At 33.1% G+C, this 24194-nt stretch overlaps 1 protein-coding gene across 2 annotated transcripts; it reads left to right on the top strand.

Moving 5' to 3' along the window:
- Nucleotides 1-1409: 1409 nt before the first annotated feature.
- On the top strand, nt 1410-23607 carry LOC130813359 (increased DNA methylation 1). 2 transcript variants are annotated; one of them, XM_057679186.1, is made up of 23 exons: nt 1410-2830; nt 2991-3062; nt 3156-3360; nt 3468-3576; nt 8122-8205; nt 8380-8463; nt 8620-8697; nt 11634-11726; nt 11916-12008; nt 12128-12211; nt 14072-14153; nt 14237-14296; nt 14377-14429; nt 14516-14682; nt 17300-17510; nt 18012-18069; nt 19581-19637; nt 19759-20004; nt 21369-21433; nt 21546-21602; nt 21699-21792; nt 22333-22473; nt 22557-23607. In XM_057679186.1, the coding sequence occupies exons 1-23, from the start codon at nt 1859-1861 to the stop codon at nt 22647-22649; spliced, it is 3258 nt and encodes a 1085-aa protein (XP_057535169.1). In that variant the 5' UTR covers nt 1410-1858; the 3' UTR covers nt 22650-23607. The 2 variants fall into 2 exon arrangements, with proteins under 2 accessions (XP_057535169.1, XP_057535170.1); XM_057679187.1 differs by lacking the exon at nt 22557-23607 and having other exon boundaries at nt 21704-21792; nt 22333-22472.
- Nucleotides 23608-24194: the final 587 nt, after the last annotated feature.

Genomic DNA, 24194 nt, shown 5'->3' with positions numbered 1-24194 from the left:
AAAGTATGAGAGAGAAAGTAATTATAAATAAAAGAAAAAGGGTACATTAAAAGAAAATGGGGGGTTTTAAGGGGTAAAAGTGGGATAAAAACTTTCTAAAAATAAAAAGTATTCTAAAGTGCAAGAACTTTTGAAACCACCTGTTATAGTAATGTCAAATGTGGAATATCAAAAAAGAACGTAGGGAGTATCAACTTTTTATAAATTTTACTCATGAACAATTAGAGATATTTAAGATTGAAGACATATATTGATAAATGTGTCAAAATTAAATGGGACATTTGAAGTGAAAAGGAAGGAGTCTATAACTTATTTTATCATTTATAATTCAATTTTTACATGAATTATAATTTGAATAATAATACTTGTTAAAAACTACTATTAGTATTTTTAATTAGTAAAATTTTAATTAAAATTAAACCATTCATAATATTCCTAAAGCTTGACCAAACACAATAATATTAAATTTTTTAAAAACAAACGAATCCACAGTTTGCTATTTAAAAGGTCATTGTCAAACCTTCACAAAACTCTTGACTCAAGACTCCATACAATACAAATTCATGTCAACCGTAAGTGACAAGATCATGATTTTCCCCCCATTATTTCATAAAATAATTAATTATTATTATCCATCAAATATTTGGAAAAAGGAAAGGAATATCCCCTTACCATTCTGGTTGCATATACACTTCCATATTTGTATGATACATATTTTCAAATCACACCATTTTAGTAAAATCATTTAAGATTTTTGGATTTTGGGTTTTGAATCAATACTATGCTAAGATAAATTTTTATCCCAATAATTTCTCAAATTTAAGTTATGTAACAAATTTAAAGGGACAAATAAATATATCGTTTACAATTCTCACAATACTTTTGTCAAAATTTATAAAACTGCAATTGATAATAACGATTTATGATAAAATTACTGATGTCGTCAAAGATTTATTTTTAAAGTTTTAAATCATAAACACCACACTTTATATATATATATATATATATATATATATATATATATATATATATATATATATATATTTCTATAGGCTACTAAGTTTTAATTATTGTTAATTAATAACAATAATTATTTTATGTTTTTTTTGCCTGTAATCTTCAATAAATCATAAAAAAATCACGAATGGTATTCTTTATTTATTCTATCTATTTCTTTTTGTTTGTCCACTTTATTTTTTTACACATTTTTAGAGTAAATTTTGAGTATCAATATCTTTAAATATACATAATAAAATTTTAAAAAACTTTACAATAAAACAAATTAAAAAAATCTCACAATAAATTAATTCTACTAGCTAACTTAATAAAAAAATTATTCAATAAACTATTTTACTAGACAATGCTATATAATCACCTAAATTATTTTTAGAGCGGTGGTGCCTGGTGCGGCTAGCGGGACTGTCTCCTTCCCCCCTTTTTTATTTCTTCCTCTCCTATTTTATTTTTATGTTTCTTTTAAAACTTTCTTCAAAACCTGCCATTGGTTTTCTTCTTTCTCCAGAAATTTTATCTTTCTCTCTCCAGAAATTCAATTGAACTCTACAACCTTCTTCTTCCTTCAATCCTTAGGATCCTTATTTTCATATCTCTTTTTTTCAGATCTTCTCTCCTTCATCCATTCGCTCACCCAATTTGACTTTTCATTTTCGAGTTTCATTTTTTTCAAAAATCGCGCTTTGTAATCAATTATCAATTATCGCAGAAAAAGTAAGCCTAAATTATTAGGGTTTGTGTTTTCGGATTTTTTTTTGCGATTTTGGTTTCTTTTTGAGTTAGAAACGAAGCAAACAAATTCAAAATAAAATAATTTGTTGTGCTGATGTATTGATTTTGAGATATGAAGCGTGAATTAGCGGCATTGGAGAGTAATTCTCCGTTGCCGATTTCTATTGGAAGAATCACTCGTTCGAGTAAGCAACTTTCTGGTGTTAGTAGTCCGAGTGGTGTTTCTAAGAGTTTAGTGTATAAGAGAGTAAAAAGGTCTGTTAAAGTTGACGAAGGTAAAAGTAATGGTGTTATTAATGGTATTGCTAACGTTGTGAATAAGGAGATTGTTACTAAAGGTTCTTCAATAGAGGTTGTAGTGGAGGATATCAATGGGACTTCCAATGTTATAGACATAGTAGATGATGGTTTGAATAATAGTTTACAGTCTGAGGAACCAGGGTTAGTGTCGCACAAGGATTCTCAGGAATTATCTTTGGTAAAAATTGGAGATACTAATGGTGGCAGTATGGAAATTGATAAAGATAAAATTGTCGAAGGTGTTTCCCCGTTGAAGATTGTTAAGGGTACTGTCAAGAAATCGTCTGTTGAGAGATATCCGAGGAGGTTTACGCGATCAGCATTGAAATCCAAGGAGGATATAATGCCATTAGGGAATGTTTTTGAGTATCCAAATGAAGGAAAGCTAAAGACGGTAATGAATGAGACCAATGGGGAAATTTGTAAGGAAATAGTTGTTTGGGAACCTCAAAAGAGCGAAAGCAATGGGGAAGTAAAGAGTTCATTACCTATGAAATATACTAGAAGGTTTACTCGTTCATCTTTAAAGCCTAAAATTGATGGTATTAATGGCGAACTAGTTTCTGTAGATTTGAAAGAGGTGGTGGTACCCGTTACGAGTAATGTGGAGGCAGAATGTGGTGTGAAGAAGCAGGAGGAAAAACGTAAATCAGCTACTCGAGGTAAGAAGTTGGAGATGAAAATGTCTAAACAAATATCCCATGTAAAAGCCATAACAACTGTTCAGGAGCTTTTTGAGACGGGTTTGCTGGAAGGTTGCTCTGTATATTATGACGGCGGCAAGGTATATTTTGTAGTATTGACTAACTTTTCCAGTTAATTGTATGTAGATTATTGACATTTTATGCACGTAGTGGTTGATTTTATGTTTTTGGCGGAATAAGCTGTTTTATTTTCTTATTTTTTTGTCGCTTCATTTGAAAAATAATGATCATAAATTATAGGATGTGAAGCTTACCGGAAGAATCAGAGGTATTGGCATATTATGTTCTTGTGGCTTGTGCAAAGGTTGCAAAGTGAGTATCGGCAATTAACCAATTATCCTCATATAGGAAATTAGGTTTTGGATTTGATGATTCTTATTTTTTGATGTGTTTTTTTTATTGTAGGTTATTCCCCCTTCTCTATTTGAGATTCATGCTTGTAATAAGTACAAGCGGGCTGTACAATACATATGCCTTGAAAATGGCAGGAGTTTAATTAATATACTGAAAACATGCAAGAGTACTCGCCTTAATACTGTAGAAGCCACAGTTCAAAATGCTGTTGGTCCTTTGCCTGAAAAGAAATTACTTGTTTGTCAGAGCTGCAAAGGTGAGTTACTGCCCTTGTTTCTTCTTGGTTAAGATTTGTGAACACTGATTTACAAGTGTATATCTCTTGATGCTCTGTCTTTGACCTTGGGCTTTGTTTGATTTTAGAGCCGTTTTCCTCCATGGACGGAGAAAGTTCAGAGCCAGTGTGCGGTAGATGTGTTATGTCAAACTCATCCCCTATTGGTCCAGTCTACTCAGCTCGTAAATTCTGTAGGTCTGATTTTTTTGAGCTCGATAACTTCATTCTATTCTCATCGGCTAAAAGTTTTGCAACATATATTTTTGCAGTGCAGGCCTGTTATGAATGTTGAGTTATTTATCTGTAGTATATTAGATATTTGAGTCTAGAATATTAATCGAAAAATACTGTTTTATGAGAAATTTCATTTTTAGCCCTGAGCCTGTAGTACGCTGTATGTAGATTGTAGGTTTTTTGGATCAAGAGTGGTTTTAGATTAGTCTTCTGGCATTTTTATTTGTATGATGAATGTCCTTTCAAAGATCTTTCTTTATTTCTCGAGAGGAAGGCACACTTGATGCATGAAGTGGAATTGAAATTGAGGTTACATTATTTGCAATATTTTATGTAATATTTTTATTGAAGATTACTTTTAATAGTTTGATTAGATTTAAGTTCTTTGATTTTGCATTATAATGGACTATATTGAAACTCATCAAAACACGTGTTCTATTTGAAGTTGCTGATGATAGTTTGCTATTAAAGGTGAATCGAAATAACCTCTTTTATATCACTAATAAGGTCAAGGTAGTATACACCCAACCTCCAAACCCCACCTAGGTCTGATCCACTATGGCATTGGGTAATAAAATGTTGTTGATACTAAAATTTCGAAGAAAGATTGATAGTGTTAGATAAAGTAATGTAATTGTTGTGTTAGACATGGAAATCTTAGCGGCATAACAAGAAGATGTATTGATTTTTATATCCTTATTGAGGCTTTTGGAGGACCAAGTCTTTATTGAGAATGGCCTTTTTTTTTTTAAATTCTTGATGTGTGGGAATTGGGGATTTGCTAAAGAGGAAAAGAAGACATAAAGAGCCTAAGTTTTGATGAATCACAGCTTGCTGTTTGATGTACTTTTGGGAAAATTGATACTTTGACTTTCAAGCTTCTCTTAGTTGATTTAATGATATTGTCGTCAATAAGTGGTACTTGGACATAAATAGAACAAGATTCAAATGCCTGTCTCACTCATTCTTTTTTTGTTTGAGAAACATTTGTTCTTCACTCTTTAAATTTTTGCTTCCCTAGCGAGAATGATAACTAAATTGCATATTATGATATAAAATTAAGTGAAGTGTTAGGATTTGTATTACCCTAAAAGTTGCTTGCAACAACAGAAAACAACCACAATGGTTGAGTCTTAATCTTAATAAATTGGTGTCGCGTACATGAACTCCACATGAACTCTTCTTCTCTATTCACTTTGATTTTCTACCATCTCATCAGTAAGTTTAAATCCTTCATATCCCTTTCCACTCCTGTCCTCCAAGTAAGTTTTGGGCTTCCTCGTTCTCTTTTTAAGTCTCTCGAGTTTTAATTTTCCATCTTTATTATCGATTTGCAAATACTTTGAATTTGCACATGCCCAAAGCATCCAACAATTCTTTTTCATCTTTTCCTCAATATTTGCGACTCTATAACTTTTTCTTATATCTTGTTTTCAAAAACCCTTTCTTATATCTTTATTTTTAATTCTATCCCTCAAGGTACTCTACTCATTCGTCGAAGCATTCGCATTTCTGCTACTTCTATATTCCTACTATAATACTTTCTAAAAACCCAACATTCTCATCTATCGAAGCAATTTGCATGCATTAGTTGAAAATCAACAAATTTGTAATAAATCTTGAGTTCAACACATCAAGTTTAGAGGAGGAACACAATTTCTTTTTGCTTATGGTCAACAATCGCTTATTCTCAATCTTCCCTTGGGGCTAGTAGTTTTCATTTCTTTTCTAATGGTAGACCCTTTTTACTTCATTTGGCGTTATTATTGTTACCCCGTTAGAGGTATTATCATTTTTAGGATTTAAATAATCTGGACTATCCTATAAATACATGGCTAACAAAATCTTGTGTTCAGAAACAAAATAGCGAATAACTGGCCCAAAGGTTTTGAAGCAAAAACATTATTAAAGAAAAAAGACGCGTTAATTAATTGAATGAAGAAATAGACTCATCATTGTATTTGAATTGAGTTTGACACTTTTGGCCTACTCAAAATGAATCAATTACACATTTTAATTTAGTATTAATTCATGTTTCACTTTGAAGTTATATCTAGTTGTGGTCGGAAAGACTCACATCCAATACTAACACGTAGTACCTACTTGTTGTCCTATACTCTATCTTTTGGAAGTCTAATTCGATAGGGTATGAATTAAGCTTGTTGTTCTTCCTTTCTTCGAACCTAAGAGCTTTATTCATCTATTCAATAGGACCTAACTTTGCTTTGATTTTAATTCATTTACAAAAGTTCAAAATAATTTTTTACATATTCATTAATCATTTGGGATGTTCACTTTCTTTCTACTAAAAATGACCCTCACTTCCTTAATATTCTCACATTTTGATAATAATTGTAATATTCTCTCACTTTTCGACGTACAATGTTCACTTTCATTCTACTAAAAATGGTCCCCACCTTCATGTAATACCCCATAAGCCCCTTAATTAAATTTAATGAGTGGCACCGCATCCGCCCATAAATAATTTTCATCCTTAATGCACAGTCCCCTTGCCACAGACCTTTCTTTCATGTAATTCTAACTCATTTTCTCATGCTAACATGGAAATAAAAATTGGAGAAGGGAGTTTATATGTAAATTTTTAGTCCGAGTAATAAAAGTCCTTGAATATTTTATTATTCGTAATTAGTGATATGTTTTGATAACATGACTAGAGTTGAGAGGATAGGTTCATTATATTCGGAAAAGGCTTGAAAAATCGCCATACATAAATGAAAGAGAGCCATTTGAATTAGTGGATTTAATTTGGGTTTTGGAAAGAGCACAAATATTCAAGCTGAATGTATCTCTTACATTTTTAAAGGAATCATATTTGAAAATGGCTTTTCTGCCAGAACAAAATGATTGAAGAAAGTTCAACTCTCTTTTAAACCATTTATACATGCATGAGGATCCTTCTTTGTAAATCTTTTAATCCTTTTCTTTATGAGATGATGATATTTTATCAATACGTTATGAAGGATGGCTAGTCTCGATTGCAAAGTTTTGGCTTGTGAAAATACCAAGGATTTTTGATCCTTGATCCTTATAATTTAATATTGTTGTTTTTGAGCGATAGATAAATTTGTCTATTAGTAGTTGTGAGAGGAATAATGTTGATTGTTGTTCTTACAAGAACAAGTGATTGATTTCCTTGTTCAGATTAATTTGTTATGAAGCACTTCGTTTGACAAAATGTATCGATTTATGTAGAGTTGCTTTCTTGGCATTATAGATAAAAAATAAATAGATAATTTTAGTTGTGGCATTTATGTTTAAACACATGCTTCTATTTTGGCATTTGACCCTTATTTAGGGTGTATCTTAAAAGATATGATTATATGAAAGATTTTCCTCCATTCTATATATGGCTTTCATCTTATTACGATGTACTTAGGAAAAAAAATTTTAGTTCTATATTACTTGTAAGGTATGTTTTTAGCTCTTTTATTGCGTGCAATTTGAGCTGGTTCTTGGGGTTACTAGAATTCAAACCAGTAAGATCAAAGATCCGCATGTAGTTAGGAAGCAATTCCATTGATTAATTGATTTTGAAGCCTAGAACTTGGTTCAACCGTCATTTTGTGGTGTAGTAGCAAAACAATTAGCAAGCATTTTTTTTAAGTTAAAGTTTTGTTTTTGTTGAAGCATTTGGCTGCTTGGAGATGAATACTTCATCATGAGCGTCTCTACTTTTTTTGACTTTGTAGATGGAAAAGGAATCATGCATGATCGTTTAGTTTGATGATACGATTGCCTTGTCTATTGTCAATGTGAATATCTTGTGTATTTTAAACTTATGACGATATTTGTTCTTTGCCTAAAATCACATAAAATCGTTTTTTTTACCTGTTAAAAGAAGTGGATTTTTTTACCTTGATGGTCATCTTCTAGCATTGTTATTAAGGAGTAGACATCGATTAGTTTATATTTTGTTGGTGGAATTTGGCTATTTTTGAGAGCATATATTATAAATATCGACTAATAGCCTTTTTACCAAGATATATTGAAATTTAATTCTTATATTTTGGATTTTTAGTCATGTAAGAAATGCGTTCTTTGGCTACTGGAGGCTATTTGTTGTTAGTATATCATTAGAACATATCTTTGAAATGGTGCCTTAAATTTATTGTCGAGTTTCTGGCAGCAGGAAATGGTGGATCACCACATTTTGCTGTGTGTGTAACTTGTCAATTTGGGAAACTTGATCCTTCCCCGTTATGCCATAATTGTCTTACATTTGCTTGGATATGTGTTTCCTCTTTTGCTATTATCGTCTGATGTATAGTTTGTAACTATGGATGATTTGTTCCTAGATAGGATCTATGTTGAAGGTTATGTATGTTGAGTTTGTGGGTAAAGTATTCCATAATTGTTATTTTCCGGGGATGATGTTATTGCTGGATTTTTTTATGGTGACTTGGCAGTTATCGGTGAAGCGTAAAAGTTATTTTTGTTTGTGTTTTAATTTTATCGTGTGAGTATATCATTCCTTCTCTTTTTCAGGTCTTCAAAATTTTCTATTTCTTCTCAAGCTGTTCCAGCATGTGATATGCCTCAAGATAGTAGTCAGAAAAAGTCAGCTGTAAAGTAAGTGTTTGTTATAATATTTTTCTAAAAAGCTTATTTCTGTTTGGATCAAACTCCAGGACCGGTGCATTTATCATTTTCTGTTAGGGCAGGATTTTGGTGGTTTTTTTTATTGCCGACTGTCACATTAGTCTTGTATTTAAATTTTATGCTGTATATTTGTATGGCAATCAGGTCAGCCAAACCATTTACTCCAAATTCTGTCAAAGTTGCTTCCAATTTACTTAAAGATACAAATCAATTAAAAGCAGTTGAAAAGTAAGTATTTGTGTGAGTTCTGGTTTAATATAATTTTGCTTTTGTTTAGCTTATATATTTTATATTATCTACCTTACACAGATTGGTTCATACCCCCTTAGTTATCATTTACATATGCTGTTCCACTGCAATTGATTGTGTCTTCATTTAATGTAGATCTATGCCAAGGCTTCGCAGCAGTTCTAGGGCTGAAAAAGCTTCAGAAACTAAGACATCCGAGGAAATAGTAAAAAAGTATGTGCATTCGGATCCCTTTCTGAATTATGTAAACTTGAGTGATTACCAGTGCGAATGAGACAACACATTACAATAAGGATCGCATGCCGATGTTTGGGTATATAGTTCTAAATGTACCTTGCTTTACACATATTGTGAAAGACTAATCTCCTATGTGAATGAATGTTTCATGTCCTAACTAGGGTTTCTGGAGCCATGCAGGAGGAAACTAAGTTTTTTATTTTTTATTGTAAGTGTACTTTTTTTCTATGGAGATTTTTAGGCTTTTAATAGGTGAGGTGTATTAATTTTGAGATTGAAGTGTGGAAAAAGAGATTGATAGGTTTCTAATTCTGTGAAATGTAGTACATGAGACTCGAAATTCCACAAGTAAATAGTGGTTGTTGATTTTTAGTATTTGAACCAATAAGCAAGGGATTGGGACTGTGGCGATCCCTCCTTGGTGTGAGGAATAGTGCATGGAAAAATCAACACAGTTTCAGATACGTTTGTGGAAATGGTCGTGGGTATTAATGAAATTTTAACGAGATGCTAAAATTACTTTTTACATAATTGAGGAAGATGTTAGAACAAATTTTGTTATAACCTTTTCGACAAATAAAGTTGTAATATCATTGTAAGAGTGATATATCTGTAGTGTACTTGCAAGTTACACAACAGTCTACTAGATGTTTTGACTGTGAAATTTTTGTTTTGTTATATTACAATATTTAATGTTGCGAAAACTCTCAAACATGTTACATAACGATTAAACTAATTGCCGAGTTTTTATCCATGATATAGTGCTCATTTTATAGTACTTTATCTCTTAAGTAAATTTCAATTTAATGTTGCGAAAACTCTCAAACATGTTACATAATGGTATAACCTAATTGCTGAGTTTTTATCCATGATATAGTGCTCATTTTATAGTACTTCATCTCTTAAGTAAATTTCAATGCATATAGTCTTACATTTGCAATGCAACGTTTCCCTCACGGTAGCTAATTCTTCTGAATCTTGGTTTATCCTTTTCAAATCAGAATTCTAGAAACCAAGGAAGTTTTAACTTAATAATAAGATGTTACTTTGTAATTCATGACGAGATTTATGTATACAAATTTTTATTTACGTTTGTCTATGTTAGTGTAGCTACAATTTTCAAGGACTATGATGAATTTGTTTATTATCAAATGGTGGTAAATGAGGAAGAGAATGAAATGTAAGAGAATTGTGTGGGACCAATGTGAAAGTTGTATAAGAGACCAAAATTTTCTAGAGGTGTGAATAGAGAGTTTGTCCGACTTTTTTAATTTCTTTGAAACGAGTTGCAAAGCTTTAATATTGACTATGGAGCTTTACAGTAATAGTGAACTTGAAAATAATTGCGGAAATGAACTTGGAAAATATTAAGGATGCGTTTACAATGTACAACTACAAATAGTCTAATCTCCGACTAGGGTTATCCAACTCATAGTGTTTTAACCTCTTTCATCAACTCCGAGCCTTAAATCAAAACCTAGAGGGGAATATCGATTCCAACAGTTAACGATAGAGGGTTTGAAATCCTAGGTTTTGATAAGGAAGAAGTTGTAGTACGAGTTGGAGAACTCTTGATGGGATTAGGTTATTTTGTGGCCGAACTTCGTAATTGCATCCTTTGTTTCATCAAAAGTTCATTTATGTAATTATGTTCAAGTTTACTATTCTGCAAGCAGAAGTTTGAAGTCAATATTAAAGCCTTGAAACGTTATTTAATGACATCAGAAATATCAGACAATCACTCAATACACCTCCTTCTAGAGAGCTTCTCCTATACAATTTTCACAACAAATACAAAAGTAAGGGTAATATGGATAAAAGGGTATAACAAAAAAGAAAAGGCTCTTAAGTGAACAAATAGAAGGAAGCGGGTTCAGTAGAGAAGTGAACAAGTTGCTAAAGCCAAACAACTGAACAGCTTCATACTTTTACTATTCACTTTTCTTGGTTACAAATTCATATTAATATATTTGTATTCCAGTAGAAAAATAGTATTCATGATAAGTATAATAAATTAACACAATTAGATTTCTCTATGTTGAAAAAGTAGCTGCGCTCATTGCAGAAAATAGGTTTTAAAGGTAGCTCAACTAATATATTGGTTATAACATCTAAGTGAACTTTGTAATAGGTGAGGGATGAAATCGAATTTAGGAGGAACCGGTTCTTGCTTTCTATGTTCTTAATTTTCAGTTTCTAAGAATTAAATTGCAAGTTGCAAGAACCTAGTAATGAATAAAGCGAGGAAAATTTTGTAAAATATATTGTTTGAACCGTTTGGCACATGTCTAAAGATAGTACATTTTTCGTGCAATAATTGTGCTGCTTAGGCTCTTATGTACTTGTATTCATTTTGGACTCCTTGATGCTTTTCAATGTTGTTTTCATCTTTGAATCTTAATCTCAGAAATCTGCCATTTGATTATTCTAACATGAAATTAGGTAGTTTTTAAAGGTTGATTTTGGGCTTTCGGGAGAAAAAGGAAAATAATTAATATGAGATGATATGACTTGATATGAGTTGAGATTGAAGTTCTGTTTCAATGCTTTCACTTCTCCGGTGTAATTAAACTTTAGTCGTGCTTGGCCTGCATGGTTTTTTGGGCCTTCTTTAGTATCCAATGCTTTTTAGTTTTGTCTATGGGCTCGCAATTTCATTTATTGCGGTGAATCTTTTTAGGTCTCATTTACCTTTGTTTCCTTGTTAAGTAGTGCCTCTGTTCCTTTTAAAGTTCAACATAGATCTGAAACTCCCTAAACATTGCTGTCTTACTTTTGATTTATGTTATGGCTAGGTAAGAAGTTTTTGTCTTGTTTTTTTCTTGTCTAGTGAAGAAATTTTCTATGTGACATCTACATTTTTCCAAAATAATTGGAATTTCATCAAATTTTCTATCATGTTTTAATTTTAGTTTGCAAGAAGTTGCTGATGTGGTTAAGACTTGTAGCAGTCCTGTGACGCAAAAATCTTCAAAAGCAAAACGTTTGAAGGAAGTGAAGAAAAGGTATGGCTAAATTTCGTTCTGGATTCATACATTTTATTTTCTTGATGATGCCTGAGATGTATTGTACTGAATTTATTGATCATGAAATAAATATCTTGTTTGAATTTAAATCTTCAATGGTTGCTTTTTTACCTTCATGATATGATTTTTATCTTTTTAACATGAATCTCTTTGATTATGTTTGATTAGGTCATTTAAAGCAACATCATCTACGAAGCATTCCGAAATGATTCGTTCAAGAAAATGTTCACCCAGAAGTGACTCTGCAAAATCAACGAAAAAGTATAGGCTTCATCTGCAATCCTTGTTGATTTGTACTGTTTTTGGTTCTAAATAACTTATCTCCTCTATACGGCTTGTGTATTTCATTCATGTGAAATATTCTGATCATGTTTGTTTAGGTTAAGCGTGACGCCCAAGCCTCCAAAGACTCCTTCGTTTTTTAAATCTTCAGAGAAGAAAACCAGTGGCAAGATTACGAGAAAGTGTGTTTCCTTTGTTTTTGCTTTCCATCTTTTTTGTTTCGGTAGAAAAGGTCATATCTTTGAGAATTCTTCTTATTCTTCGCTAATGTCTGAATTTATCATACGTGTTCTGTTCTTCATTTTTGAATTTAATTGAAATTCAGTTTGGTTTTTCTTGCTTGTGGGAAATTTGCTCGTCATGCTCAGACTCTGCATAAAAGCTGCATGCTGCGTTAAGGAAAAATTTAGATTTTCATGGACATGGTAATACAAGTCTAGCTTTCATAATAAATTTTTAACGTATGAATTGTTTTCTTAACCATCAAATCACGATGACTTTAAAAGAATTACCCAAAGCTAGTATATGAATTATGAATTACTGTCATGTTCGAAAGGTTGCATTTTCCATCTTGCCAAGAATGATGGAGACACTATCATACTATGCTGATTTGTACACACTAAAGATTTGGTTTTTAGAAAGGTTGCACATGTAGAATTTTCAATGTTACTGCAACAGTTTTTAGAATTCCCTGCTGTTCTATTACTGTTTAAATGTTTCTGTTCCAATGTAATGATTATATTGTCTTTTTATTTCAATTATAAACCAACAATTTTGAATCATTAATTTTCATGATTTTTGGAGTTGTCTTATATGATATTTTAGCTATAGCTAGGAAGAGACTTCCTTGTGTGCAAGTGGGATGATTCTTGCATGTTTTTTGGTTGTCTTGCTTTCCTCAAATCATATCTTTTTCAATTTTCTGTGAGAAATAAGGATTTTCTTCCATTCCTCTTAATGCTATCATATGAACCTACTATCACACTATTCTCCCGCTCATCCTGCCTTCATCATCCATCTTTTTCACAACCTCAGGAATAGCATAACCGCACCACCTTCACCATTTAAGTGTCTACCATCACCCGAAAGGCCAAAACCCTCCACCATCACCATCTTCCCTTTTTTCCAATTTCCTAAAGACTCCTGACCAAAACATTGTGCAATGACTCTCCTTCAACTTTAGCATCCCAATGACACTGTCATTCCATTTCCACTGAAATTGCCCGTTAACCTTTTGGTATGATCTGACTAAGAAAAATTCAAATTTGACTGTCGGAAACGCAGGTTAGCAAATCTACCAAATTGAGTTATACTCTCTGTATTCTTGTTTGTTCTTCCTATTTTTCTTTTTCACTTTATGGGTAGATGATAAATGAGGTGAGGACGCAGTTCGTGGGTGGTACATTAAGAGGGGGAATTATGTAGGTGTGGGCATTGGAGGTGTGAACCTTGTGGGTAGATGGTAGTTGAGGGGACACTTTGAAGAAAAAATAATCAAAATTAATGAAAAGGAAACATAGAACAAAAAGAATATAAAGTAGAAAGAATAAAGATGAATAGAGGGTGGACCTATTTTGGTCTCTTCCCCTAGTAATAGATTTGTTGGACTAGAAAATTTAACCAACAGTTTTTAGGCTATGGTATCTCGTATGATGACATAAAGTTTCTTTTAGAGTTTTGTAGATATATTATCTCGTGTTAGGTTTTGACTTTTTTGCTATATTTGATGTCACTTATTTCATTGATTGACCTGAGTAAAATTTTCCATCCCTGCCTTAGTACATGGGTGATGTGTCTTTGGTGTCTTTTTAATTAATCTCAACGATTAAGAAACTTTTTTTTTTTTTGCTATTTGCAGCTGTGTACTTTCTCTATGAAATGCCACTTTTGAATATTATTGCTTTTTGTGGTCATTGCTGTTCCACTGTATGGCACAACACTATTTAATGTAGTTGTGTATTTAAAGCAACTGTTGTCCTTTTGAAGTTTGATGTTTACACCTACTGAATAGACTCTTATGTTTGTGTGACTTTTTTGTTCAGAGATCTTCGGCTACATAAGTTGGTTTTTGAAGATGATGTGTTGCCTGATGGAACTGAACTTGGCTATTATGCAAGGGGGCAGGTTCGAGTAGAAAAGAGTCAATTTTCACTTGCCTGTGTTTTGTGCAAACTTATCTTCTTAATGTTGTAATTTCTTGTGTACAGAAATTATTGGATGGCTTCAAAAAAGGTGCTGGTATTCTTTGTAATTGCTGTGATACAGTGGTGCGTCTTCTGTTTTTACTTTGAGACCACTTGTCATTTTCTTTGAATTTTTGTTTTTTCACCCAAACTATAATACTCAGGTTAGTGCGTCACAGTTTGAGGCACATGCTGGCTGTGCTTCACGAAGGAAGCCGTAAGTCTTGAACATAGTTCAACATAACTTTTTGGAGCTTTATTGTGTTTATGCTCAAGGTTTCATCGTTGTGAATGATCCAACAGGTATTGTTATATATATACATCTAATGGGGTTTCACTGCATGAGTTATCTGTAACTCTAATTAAAGATCGTCGTCATTCGGCTAAGTACAATGATGACCTGTGCTCCATTTGTGCGGATGGTGGGAATCTACTTCTTTGTGATGGATGTCCTAGAGCCTTTCACGTGGGTAAGTTATTTCTTTTTCCAATATGGGGAGATGAAAGGGGAATGTATTCTTTTAAGGCTTCTCAAATTGGGTCTTATTGCAATTTAGCTCGTCTTTTTGGACTTGTGATAGCAAAGTAACTAAGGGTTTTTTTATGGTCGTTTTTTAGTTCAAAATATAGGATGCAGTTCTGATCGAATAGGCTTTCCGTAATGTTGATCAAAGTTTGAGCTTAAGTATAATGATGTACAAGGTTACATGGTGGCTTTTGGCTTGTGAGAGCCTGGTATCTGGGTTTGTATCGGAAGACACTTTTTGAGGGCTGTGAAGGAAATAAGAAATTGGAAGGGGGTGGAGGAGGGGGGTCGCAATTTTCCTTAACTTAGTGGCTAGGATATGGGAAAGCTTTGCATCATTTGACATTTCTGTAACTCTTAAGATAACTGCAAAAATGCTAGTACATATGACTTGGTCCCTCCACCCCTTTGAATTTGTCCCATTTCGATTCCAATGTAGGCTTGTAAATAGTAAGGGGAAACCTCCAATGGAATGAGGGAGTAGTGATAAAATATCCGTAAGCAAAATCTGCATTATTTAGAGTTAGATTAGAAGTAAGCGGATTCATGCAGTCAATGATGATCTTAAAACTGCTACTTAGATGGAGAACATTTCTTAGATAGTTAAGAGAGTCGTATCCATATGCTTCTCTTGGAGGAGTGATGCTGTAAAAAAATTTCAATGGAGAATGTGATGGTCTGTTTTGAGACCCAACCTGGACCTGCCTTTTGAAAACCTCAATCTTTGATCACCTTTGCCCTACCATCAGTGATGGTGCCAGTTACTTCGAATAGGCTCTCCAATCTTCTAGGATTTGCCTCTCAAATAATTTCTTCTTCCATAGGCTTTGGTTCAAATTCTTTATAAGGCTTGAGGTAAGGTGGAAGATGACCATGATTGAAGAATCTTTACACTTAAAGCGTGCTCATTGGTAGTAAAATGGTATTGAATGGTGGGAATGATTATTAAATTAACCTAATTTAGGTAGGGAAACTACTTGACAAAATTTATGATCATGCTTGTCCTACTCTAGTCCTCATCATTTGTCCTCATCGTTACCTATTGTAAAGATGGTAGCTGCTAATGGAAAATTGTGAAGAAAAACATGTTTGAAGATGAGAGTTTCATTACCATGTAATACCATAAGACATTTCATGAAATTAACAATAAATGTCATCCTCATTACCCCCATTTAATACCACCAACCTACACTTGGTTTTTTAGTTCAGCTCGTGTCTTTAAAACCAAATACTTCTCAAGAGAAATAAATTTTAATGAATTAGTACTGTGAAAGCGAAGGAGGTAATTTGAAGCTTAGCTGTTACAAAATTTTGACATTTGCACTTTGGATCGAGATGTTTAATGTATTGTCAGACTGCATGCTTTTAAAGATTTCAGTCTTTGAATAGGTGAACTTCAGGGGAATTATTATAATTAAGTGGTACGAAATAGAGATCTCACTCTTTCCCTTTACTTTGTTAACTACTACCTGTAATGCTTTATTGATGATTTTCTACATGATAGCTTCGATTTCTAAAACAATTTCTGGATCAAAAGCGTTTATCGTTTTGAGCATCTCCTTGTTTGGACACTAGTTTGTACTTACTAGTTGAAAACCACCGGTAACACGACTTGGTATCAAAGTTTCAAGCCAGATATAAGCTTCTTCTTTTTCAGGAATCCGAATTCATCTTGTCTCTACTGATTATGATTGATGCTCTAATCTTTCGTCAAAGCTGTTTTAGAGTCAATGTCTTACTGCTGGATCATAGGATACCTATTACATAATATGGAGTGAATTTAATCTGTCCAAATCTTGATTGTTGATTCGATTTCAAGTTTGCACAGCACTGAGTCTGTTTGTCATAAAGAAGCATGCTAGCTGCTATTACGATTTTTTCCCTTAAATTTTGAGGCTGTTTTGTAGAACTTTGCTTGACAATGAAATGTTGTGGAGTTTTTGTGATAAATTTGGCTCCATTGATGAATAGGTCAATGGTTTGTTGAGAATCGCATCTTAGAAAATCATTTTGGGCGACGCTGAAAGGATGAAAATCTGGAGTTGGAATATTGTGAGGTAGTGTTTAATGTCATCAAGAGTTAGAATACTGAGGCTGTTTCAGAAAAGTTCAAAGATGGTTTTCTTCTGCTGTTCTTTTGGGTGATTCTGAAATAGGATGGGAATCTGGCAAGTGTTAGATCTGGAAAGGGTTTTGTATCCAATATCTATACTTTGAATGCTTCCGGTGCCTGTTTGTGTTGCTTGCATTAGATTGGACTTTTTACGTTATTTTAGTGGTGCTGGTGCCCCATATTTCTTTACCCCCTCTCTTCTGCCCCTAAACGAAAATAGCTCCTATGTTCTTCCGTCTATTAGTTGAAACTTGAAAGTGTGTTAGATTTATATTAAGATTTACAGATGACTTGTATTGTTGATATCCTTCCTTTTAATTGTCATTACAGTTAACTTGTATATTTGGTATCATTTTTTTGAAATTGTCAAATGCATGTATTTGATATCATTAGCTGTATAGTGTGCTGACGTATATATATTCTGTTTTGGATTTATTTTTAAATACAGAATGCGCTTCTTTGCCAAGCATACCTCGTGGTAAATGGTATTGTAAATACTGTGAGAACATGTTTGAAAGGGAGAAATTTGTTGCACATAATGCTAATGCTCTTGCCGCTGGAAGAGTCTCTGGAGTTGATTCCATAGAGCAGATCACCAAGCGGTCAATTCGGATTGTCAACAATCTAGCATCTGAAGTTAGTGCCTGCATTTTGTGCAGGTTTGGCAATTCTCTGTGCTTGGTGTTATCATCCATCTGCTGAAATTTATTCGTGAAGCATGATTTCCTTATATTCATCTTTTAAAATTGTTTTTTTATATGGTTTTTATGTGCATTTTTCAGTATGTGGAGCTAAATAGGATTACATGTCTTGAAAATACAATTTCTTGGAAATGTTCATTATAATTTTAGAGGAAAAGGGTGTGGTATGTGGATGCTTAGGTTTTCCACGGGTGCATCTTTACATTTGTTATGACTTATGAGTTATGACTATGAATGAAGGCTATAATTACCGTTTAGATCATGAGTATATCTTTGCTTGCTTCATGTCATAAGTAAAAACTAACCCACAAGTGTTGTCCATGTTTTTAATAGTGTACTTCTGCCGTTCTGCATCCCATTTGTTTGGATGTGATATTTATGCATGCTTTGGTTCTGTTCTCTTATGAATCTGTTCTCTTGTCTTGACATTAATTGATTTTGGATTAATTGTTGCTGCAGAGGGTATGACTTTTCTAAGTCAGGATTTGGACCGCGTACAATCATCCTCTGTGATCAGGTATTATATTTTCATTTTGTGCTCATGCACTGTTATTTCGGTGGTCTAAGTGTGTTGTTTTTTTTTCAAATGTTTGTTCTATGCAAAGTGTGTTAAGTTTGATGCCTGATAATGTTCTATTTATTGTTGTATTGATTCAAAAAATTGTGAATCTCTTTTGTCATTTACAGAATAACCTTCCCGTGAAAATTTTTTCATGAAGCTTTCTAGTGTTCAACTAGCTTATTGGCATGGTTCATCTCCTCTCTTGAATCTTCAAATTTAAAATGGGGGAATCGTTAAAATAAGTGGAATGTCCACGATCCACCGTTTCCCTTTTGAACTTGAAGCTTTGATGACCATGGACCAATTGCAAAATGCGGTTTTGGTTAAGGTCACGATAACATCTTTGAGACTTTGACCTCTTTTTATCAATCTCTATGTTAGATGGAATTGAAGGCTAAGCAAGATAGTTGTCCAAACCCCATGAGCGCAAATCTCTCTCTTCCTTAGTATGTTTAGCTTTTGAATTCTCTATTTGTGTTGTATTCATGATGTTGATGTCCAACTTGGCTTTTTGTGGGTGATGCATCTTCCTGTTGCTGTCCATTGAGAAAGAATGTGTAACACCTACGCTACCCACTACTCTCAAGACTTATCAAAGGAGGAGAAAGAGGGGTGGGGTGATGGGTTAGTTCTTGGATATTATGTGATGATGTAATGATGTTTTGTATTTTCTATTTTTAGATATGTGCTTAGGTGGCTTTGTTTTTATATTTTTGGCTTAGGTGGCATTAGTGCTTTGTCTATATAAGCGCATCTTGTATTCAATAAAGGTGTCCAGAAAATTGAATAAGGAAATTGAGAAATAAAGGAGTTTACACAACACTCGAAGTTGTGTGGGAGTTTGCATAGCACTCTAAGCTGTGTGTTCATTCTCTTGTGTTTTCTTTAATTCAGTTGTGTGTGTGTGTGTTTGGAGTTTTTGAGACAGGGTGTCTCAGAATGACACAACTTTACAACAGTCAACAGGTGATGAATGAGACTTTGATTTTAATCTGTGATGAGAGAGACTTTGATTGCAATGGATGATGAGAGAGGGATAGGAGGAGGTTTTTTGAAATTGATGGCAAACAACCGGATTGAATGGATAAAGATTGTGGAAAGCCTGGAAAATAAGGGGGAATAATAAGCAATTAACATGTATTTGTTGTTAGAAGTTATTATGAGAACCCACTTCTTGGATTAGGTAGTGAGCATATACAGAAGTTTACTTATTTGTTTGCACCTTTTGCTATGGCATGTGATGTGCCTATGTGGTTGCTTTTGCGAACTAACAATCTAACTGTATTCTGTATTTTACCTGATAAAATAAAATGAATAGTTTAATATGAAAGAACTACCATTTTTCAGAAGTCAGAACATGTTCGAAAAGGGGAATTAGATATTCTTAAATGCAGGCCAGAATTTGGTTATCCGTCTTCTATGTTGACGTGGCTTTTGTTTGTTTAATATTGTTTGTTTCTGGACAGTGCGAGAAGGAGTATCACGTTGGCTGCTTGAAAGAATATAAAATGGCAGACCTCAAGGTGTGCATTATGTTCATTAATATAATTTGTCTCTGAAATACATTGGTGCATTATTTCCTTTTTTGTCAATCTTTTTTATCAAGTTATTTGAGCTTGAGATGATGTTGCATCCATATTTCAGGAATTGCCAGATGGAAAATGGTTTTGTAGCACTGATTGTGGAAGGATTGAATCTACGTTGGAAAATCTTCTGAGTCGAGGAGTTGAAAAGCTTCCTGGTTCTCTTGTGGATGTTATCCAGAAAAAGAACATACGAACTGGTCCGAATAGTGGAACTGACGTGGATGTGAGTTGGAGACTACTTAGCGGGAAAATTGCATCTCCTGGAACTAGACCTTTGCTCTCGCAGGCTGTAGCTATCTTCCATGTATGTTCTTTCAACGTTTTATAGACAACTAGTATAGACACTCGTGCATGCACTGAATTTTTAGTATTGATGTATAAAAATACGATTTTCAAACAATGAAACAAGTATATATTATCGTTATTAACTTAAAAGTTTTTTCATTAAAATGCAACAATCGAATTAATGATACAACCATTATAAAAAATTGATATTAGACAATTGAATGTGAAGAATGATGCAAGTATACATATTTATAATAGGATTAAATAATAATAATAATAATAATAATAATAATAACAATAATAATAATAATAATAATAATAATAATAATAATAATAATAATAATAATAATAAAATGTAAATAAACATTAAAGTTGTTTATAATAAAATAATAATATTAAATAACATTTTAGAGGTTTTGGAACACCTCTTGATATACAACATTCTCATAAATATAAGCCTTTTCATCCGTTGATGTTAAATCAATTGCATAAAGTTCCCTTGTCTTTATGTTCCCATAAAAGAGTGACCTTTGGTAATCTTTTAATTTCCTCTATCCTTGTTAATCTATGAAAGAGTACCGTTAACATAAATTTTTCTCCTTATTGAATTAAGATTTCGCCCCTACCATAACATGTAATTATTGATGTTCTTATAAGTTATAGTTTATTTATGTTTATGAATACAAGATGCATGTAATGTGAAACAATGTCTTATGGATTCCTATTCCTGTGCTCTTTATTGACTTCAGTACTTAACGTGTGATTATATTGTAGCATTACAATTGACATGTTAAAATGACAATGTTTGTTTTGTAAAACACATTAATGTACTCTGTTCACCTCGGAAAACTTGTTAATTCAACATTCTAATTGTGTTTATTCATTATTTTTTCTTTTTTCAAGCAGTATTAGTTGATAATCATGACTGAGTAAACCACATTGTCAGCGTGAAAATTACCTTTTAAAATAATGGTGTGGATAGATGCCAATGCATGTTATTGATTAAATATCTGTTCTGATTCAGGTGTTCATTTATCTCATTAGATGAAAGAGCAAAAGTTGTTATACTGAGGTTTTTAGTTATTCACTGATTAACACTGGATAAAAAAGAGTTCCTATCATATTATCAGCCATGTGCTTACCTTTTTCAACATTAGTATTTAGCATATTAGTCTCTTGTGTAGTCTGACTGATAGCCAATCAATGCAGCAGCCGGTGATCCCTTCTATGGCCTTAGATGCATTTCTTGTTCTGGCTGTGTGGTTTTGTCTTAATGTGATTGTCTTTTCAAACTTTATGAAATACAAGATAGGAAGTAATATTTTGGTGATGCCTTGTTCTGGCTTTAACTTTTCTTATTCTGCTTGTGTCTTCATGTCTTAGGAATCTTTTGCCCCAATTATTGATGTGGTGTCTGGACATGACCTTATACCTGCAATGGTTTATGGGTACTCACCTTCTCCTTTAATAATGAATTTATTATCCTGGGCTTTGTTGGGTAGCCATGTAACTATCTGATCTGACATTTCTATTTGGTTCGGGTTTTTTTCTCCTTGGTAGGAGGAACGTGGGTGGCCAAGAATATAGCGGCATGTATTGTGCTGTGTTAACAGTCAAGTAAGGAAGTGTCCTTTACTTTTTTTTTTTTTTTTGAAGATAACAAAATTTTTAATTTGGAACTCAGTGACTCGAGTTTTCCCTCACTATGTGCAGCTCAGTGGTTGTATCTGCTGGTATTTTCCGTATATTTGGTTCAGAAGTTGCAGAACTCCCTTTGGTTGCAACGAGCAGCGGTAACCATGGAAAAGTAAGTAATTTGTTTAAATGTAGCTCTGTAATTAGTTTTTTCTGCATCAGTATTATCATTCCATGTGCAACTTTGCTTTTATAGGTTCTCCAGAACTAACAAATTTATGTTTGATGTTATTTTTTAAAACTGAAAATCCTGTTTGGAAAAGTTAAAAATTGTGGGAGTATGACTGTATGAGCAGCCAACTCTATAATACTAATAAAAATCGCCTGATAGGAGGGCATGTAGAATGTATTTGACTTAAGAGAACCTACAAGAACATTTACTCCTCAATGATGCCCAGAGTTAACATTTCAAGAGACACTTATCATATATTTTCTTTTTTTTGGGGGGGGGGTGTTGTCTTGAGTTAGCCTGAATTGAATATAGTAAGGACCCAGTAAATTAGATTATGCTTTAAGCTTTCTGATCACTCCCTATTCTCTAAATTAACTGCCGCTTACGCTTCATTTTATGTTGAACAGGTTAAATTGCACGTTAAGCTGTCTTTACTTGCCTCATAAATTTGTTCTGAAATGGTGGTTGATTTTTGTATAGGGTTATTTCCAGACGTTGTTTGCATGCATTGAGAAACTCTTGGCGTCTCTCAAAGTTAAGACCCTAGTGCTTCCAGCGGCTGAGGAGGCTGGGTCCATCTGGACAGATCGTTTTGGCTTTAAACAAATGACATTTGATCAGGTGACACTTTCTGCATGTATATGCGCTTTTGCCTTCAAATTTTTATCAGTGAACAATCTTAGAATTGTGTAATTCTTTCGCAGATCCGTGAACTGAAGAAAAACTTTTGGTCATTAGTGCGGTTTCAGGGAACTTCTATGCTACACAAAGCAGTTCCAGAGTGTGGTGTAAAATGAGAGTTCAGCTAAATAGTTGGCTCTCTTAGCAGATTTTGGTGCTGTCTTGTGTCTGACAGTGCGGAGTACAGCCTACCCATCTATAGTTTATACAGTCTGAGATAATATTTTCCGTTGCTCATAGAAGCATCAAATTTCAATTATAGGTTTTTTCCCTTAATTGTTTAAAAGAAAGAAATGCAAAACATTTGGACACATTTACTAGCTCTTTCAATTCTTCCTTCCCTCCAGTTGGAAGAAGTTCTGTAATTAGTTAGGGCATTCAGCCTTTTGACTGGAAGGTTCTATTTTTGGAGTAAAGGGAAGAACGTTGTACCTTTTATCTTCAAATGTTCAAATTTTGTCTAGTTTAGTAGAAATCAGCGGTTTTTTGGCCTTTGATAAAGTTTTTTTGTTCATAGCCTTTTAGCACAAATCAATATGTGTGTTTTCTGGATTCTGGAGTAGAAAGTTTTTAAGGTTTTTGTTATATATGAGCTGATTAAGTTTGTGCTCGAACATTGAAAATTCTTGAATTTACTTGTGTTGTTACAGTGGAAAAGACAATATATCGAATTTGGAACTTCATTCAGGTAAGTACGTTTACTATAAGCCAATAAGCATGATGGACCGATGGTAAATAATCCACCCGTCTTCACATTTTGGCTAAATCGGTTGGGTTTAAGGCCAGGTTTAGATGAAATGGCTAAACCGGTTTGGTTCTATAAACGAAGTTTTTTATAGAAGAAAATTGAGATAGATCATCTTGCTTCTTTGTTTTAACCAATAATACAAGCCATCCACTATCACATGTACAACTTCAAAGACACCATTTTTCATCCAAGATATAATCTCTAAAACTATTGGGTTTGTTTGAAAAACAAGTATTGGCCCGTTTGACTAGTGAAAAATACTAGCTGAATTAATATTTGTTTCAACCGGTTATTGTGGAGGCGTTTTATAAAAATTAATTGTGACCGTTAGTTGCTTATGTGAGAAAAAAAAGTGTCTTCAAAAGCCAATGAAAAAGGTAATACTTTTCAAATTTGGCTTTAAAACTAATTTTTTAAATAGCTTAATAGTCTTTTTTTCGAATAAATTTATAAATATTGACTAGTCAAAAAGTCGTTTGTTAAACACACTTATCATCTCATTCTGATCATATTATATTGTGTGTGAAGGGGAGACAAGTCCATTTGTATAGCGATGAGAAGTTTTAACTCTATTGATTACTGATACTACTAGACTTTCTACTAACCCTAAGAAATTCCCATTCAGATGCTTGGCCATTCCTATTTGCAATAAGAAGATACTTAAGTTAATTGTCAAAATTCATTTGAAAAGCTTTGTAGTAGAAGAAAAATCCGGTGTTCAAAAAAAAAATGCTAACTTTATTCTGCAATTAAAGACTTTGATATTGTTATTACTCGATAATTACGTTATAAATAAATTTAGGCAAATGTTATATGTAGCCCTAAGGGCTACATATAACCATTAATGCTAATAAGATTCTTTTATATTCCCCATATAAATCATGAGTAATTTTTTTTTTCAATATAAGAGCAA

This window comes from Amaranthus tricolor, chromosome 5 (genome assembly GCF_026212465.1).
Source record: "Amaranthus tricolor cultivar Red isolate AtriRed21 chromosome 5, ASM2621246v1, whole genome shotgun sequence".
In the NCBI taxonomy this organism is placed as follows: domain Eukaryota; kingdom Viridiplantae; phylum Streptophyta; class Magnoliopsida; order Caryophyllales; family Amaranthaceae; genus Amaranthus; species Amaranthus tricolor.
The sequence above is the reverse complement of the archived record's forward strand: the minus strand, read 5'-3'. Positions and strand labels throughout refer to the sequence as shown.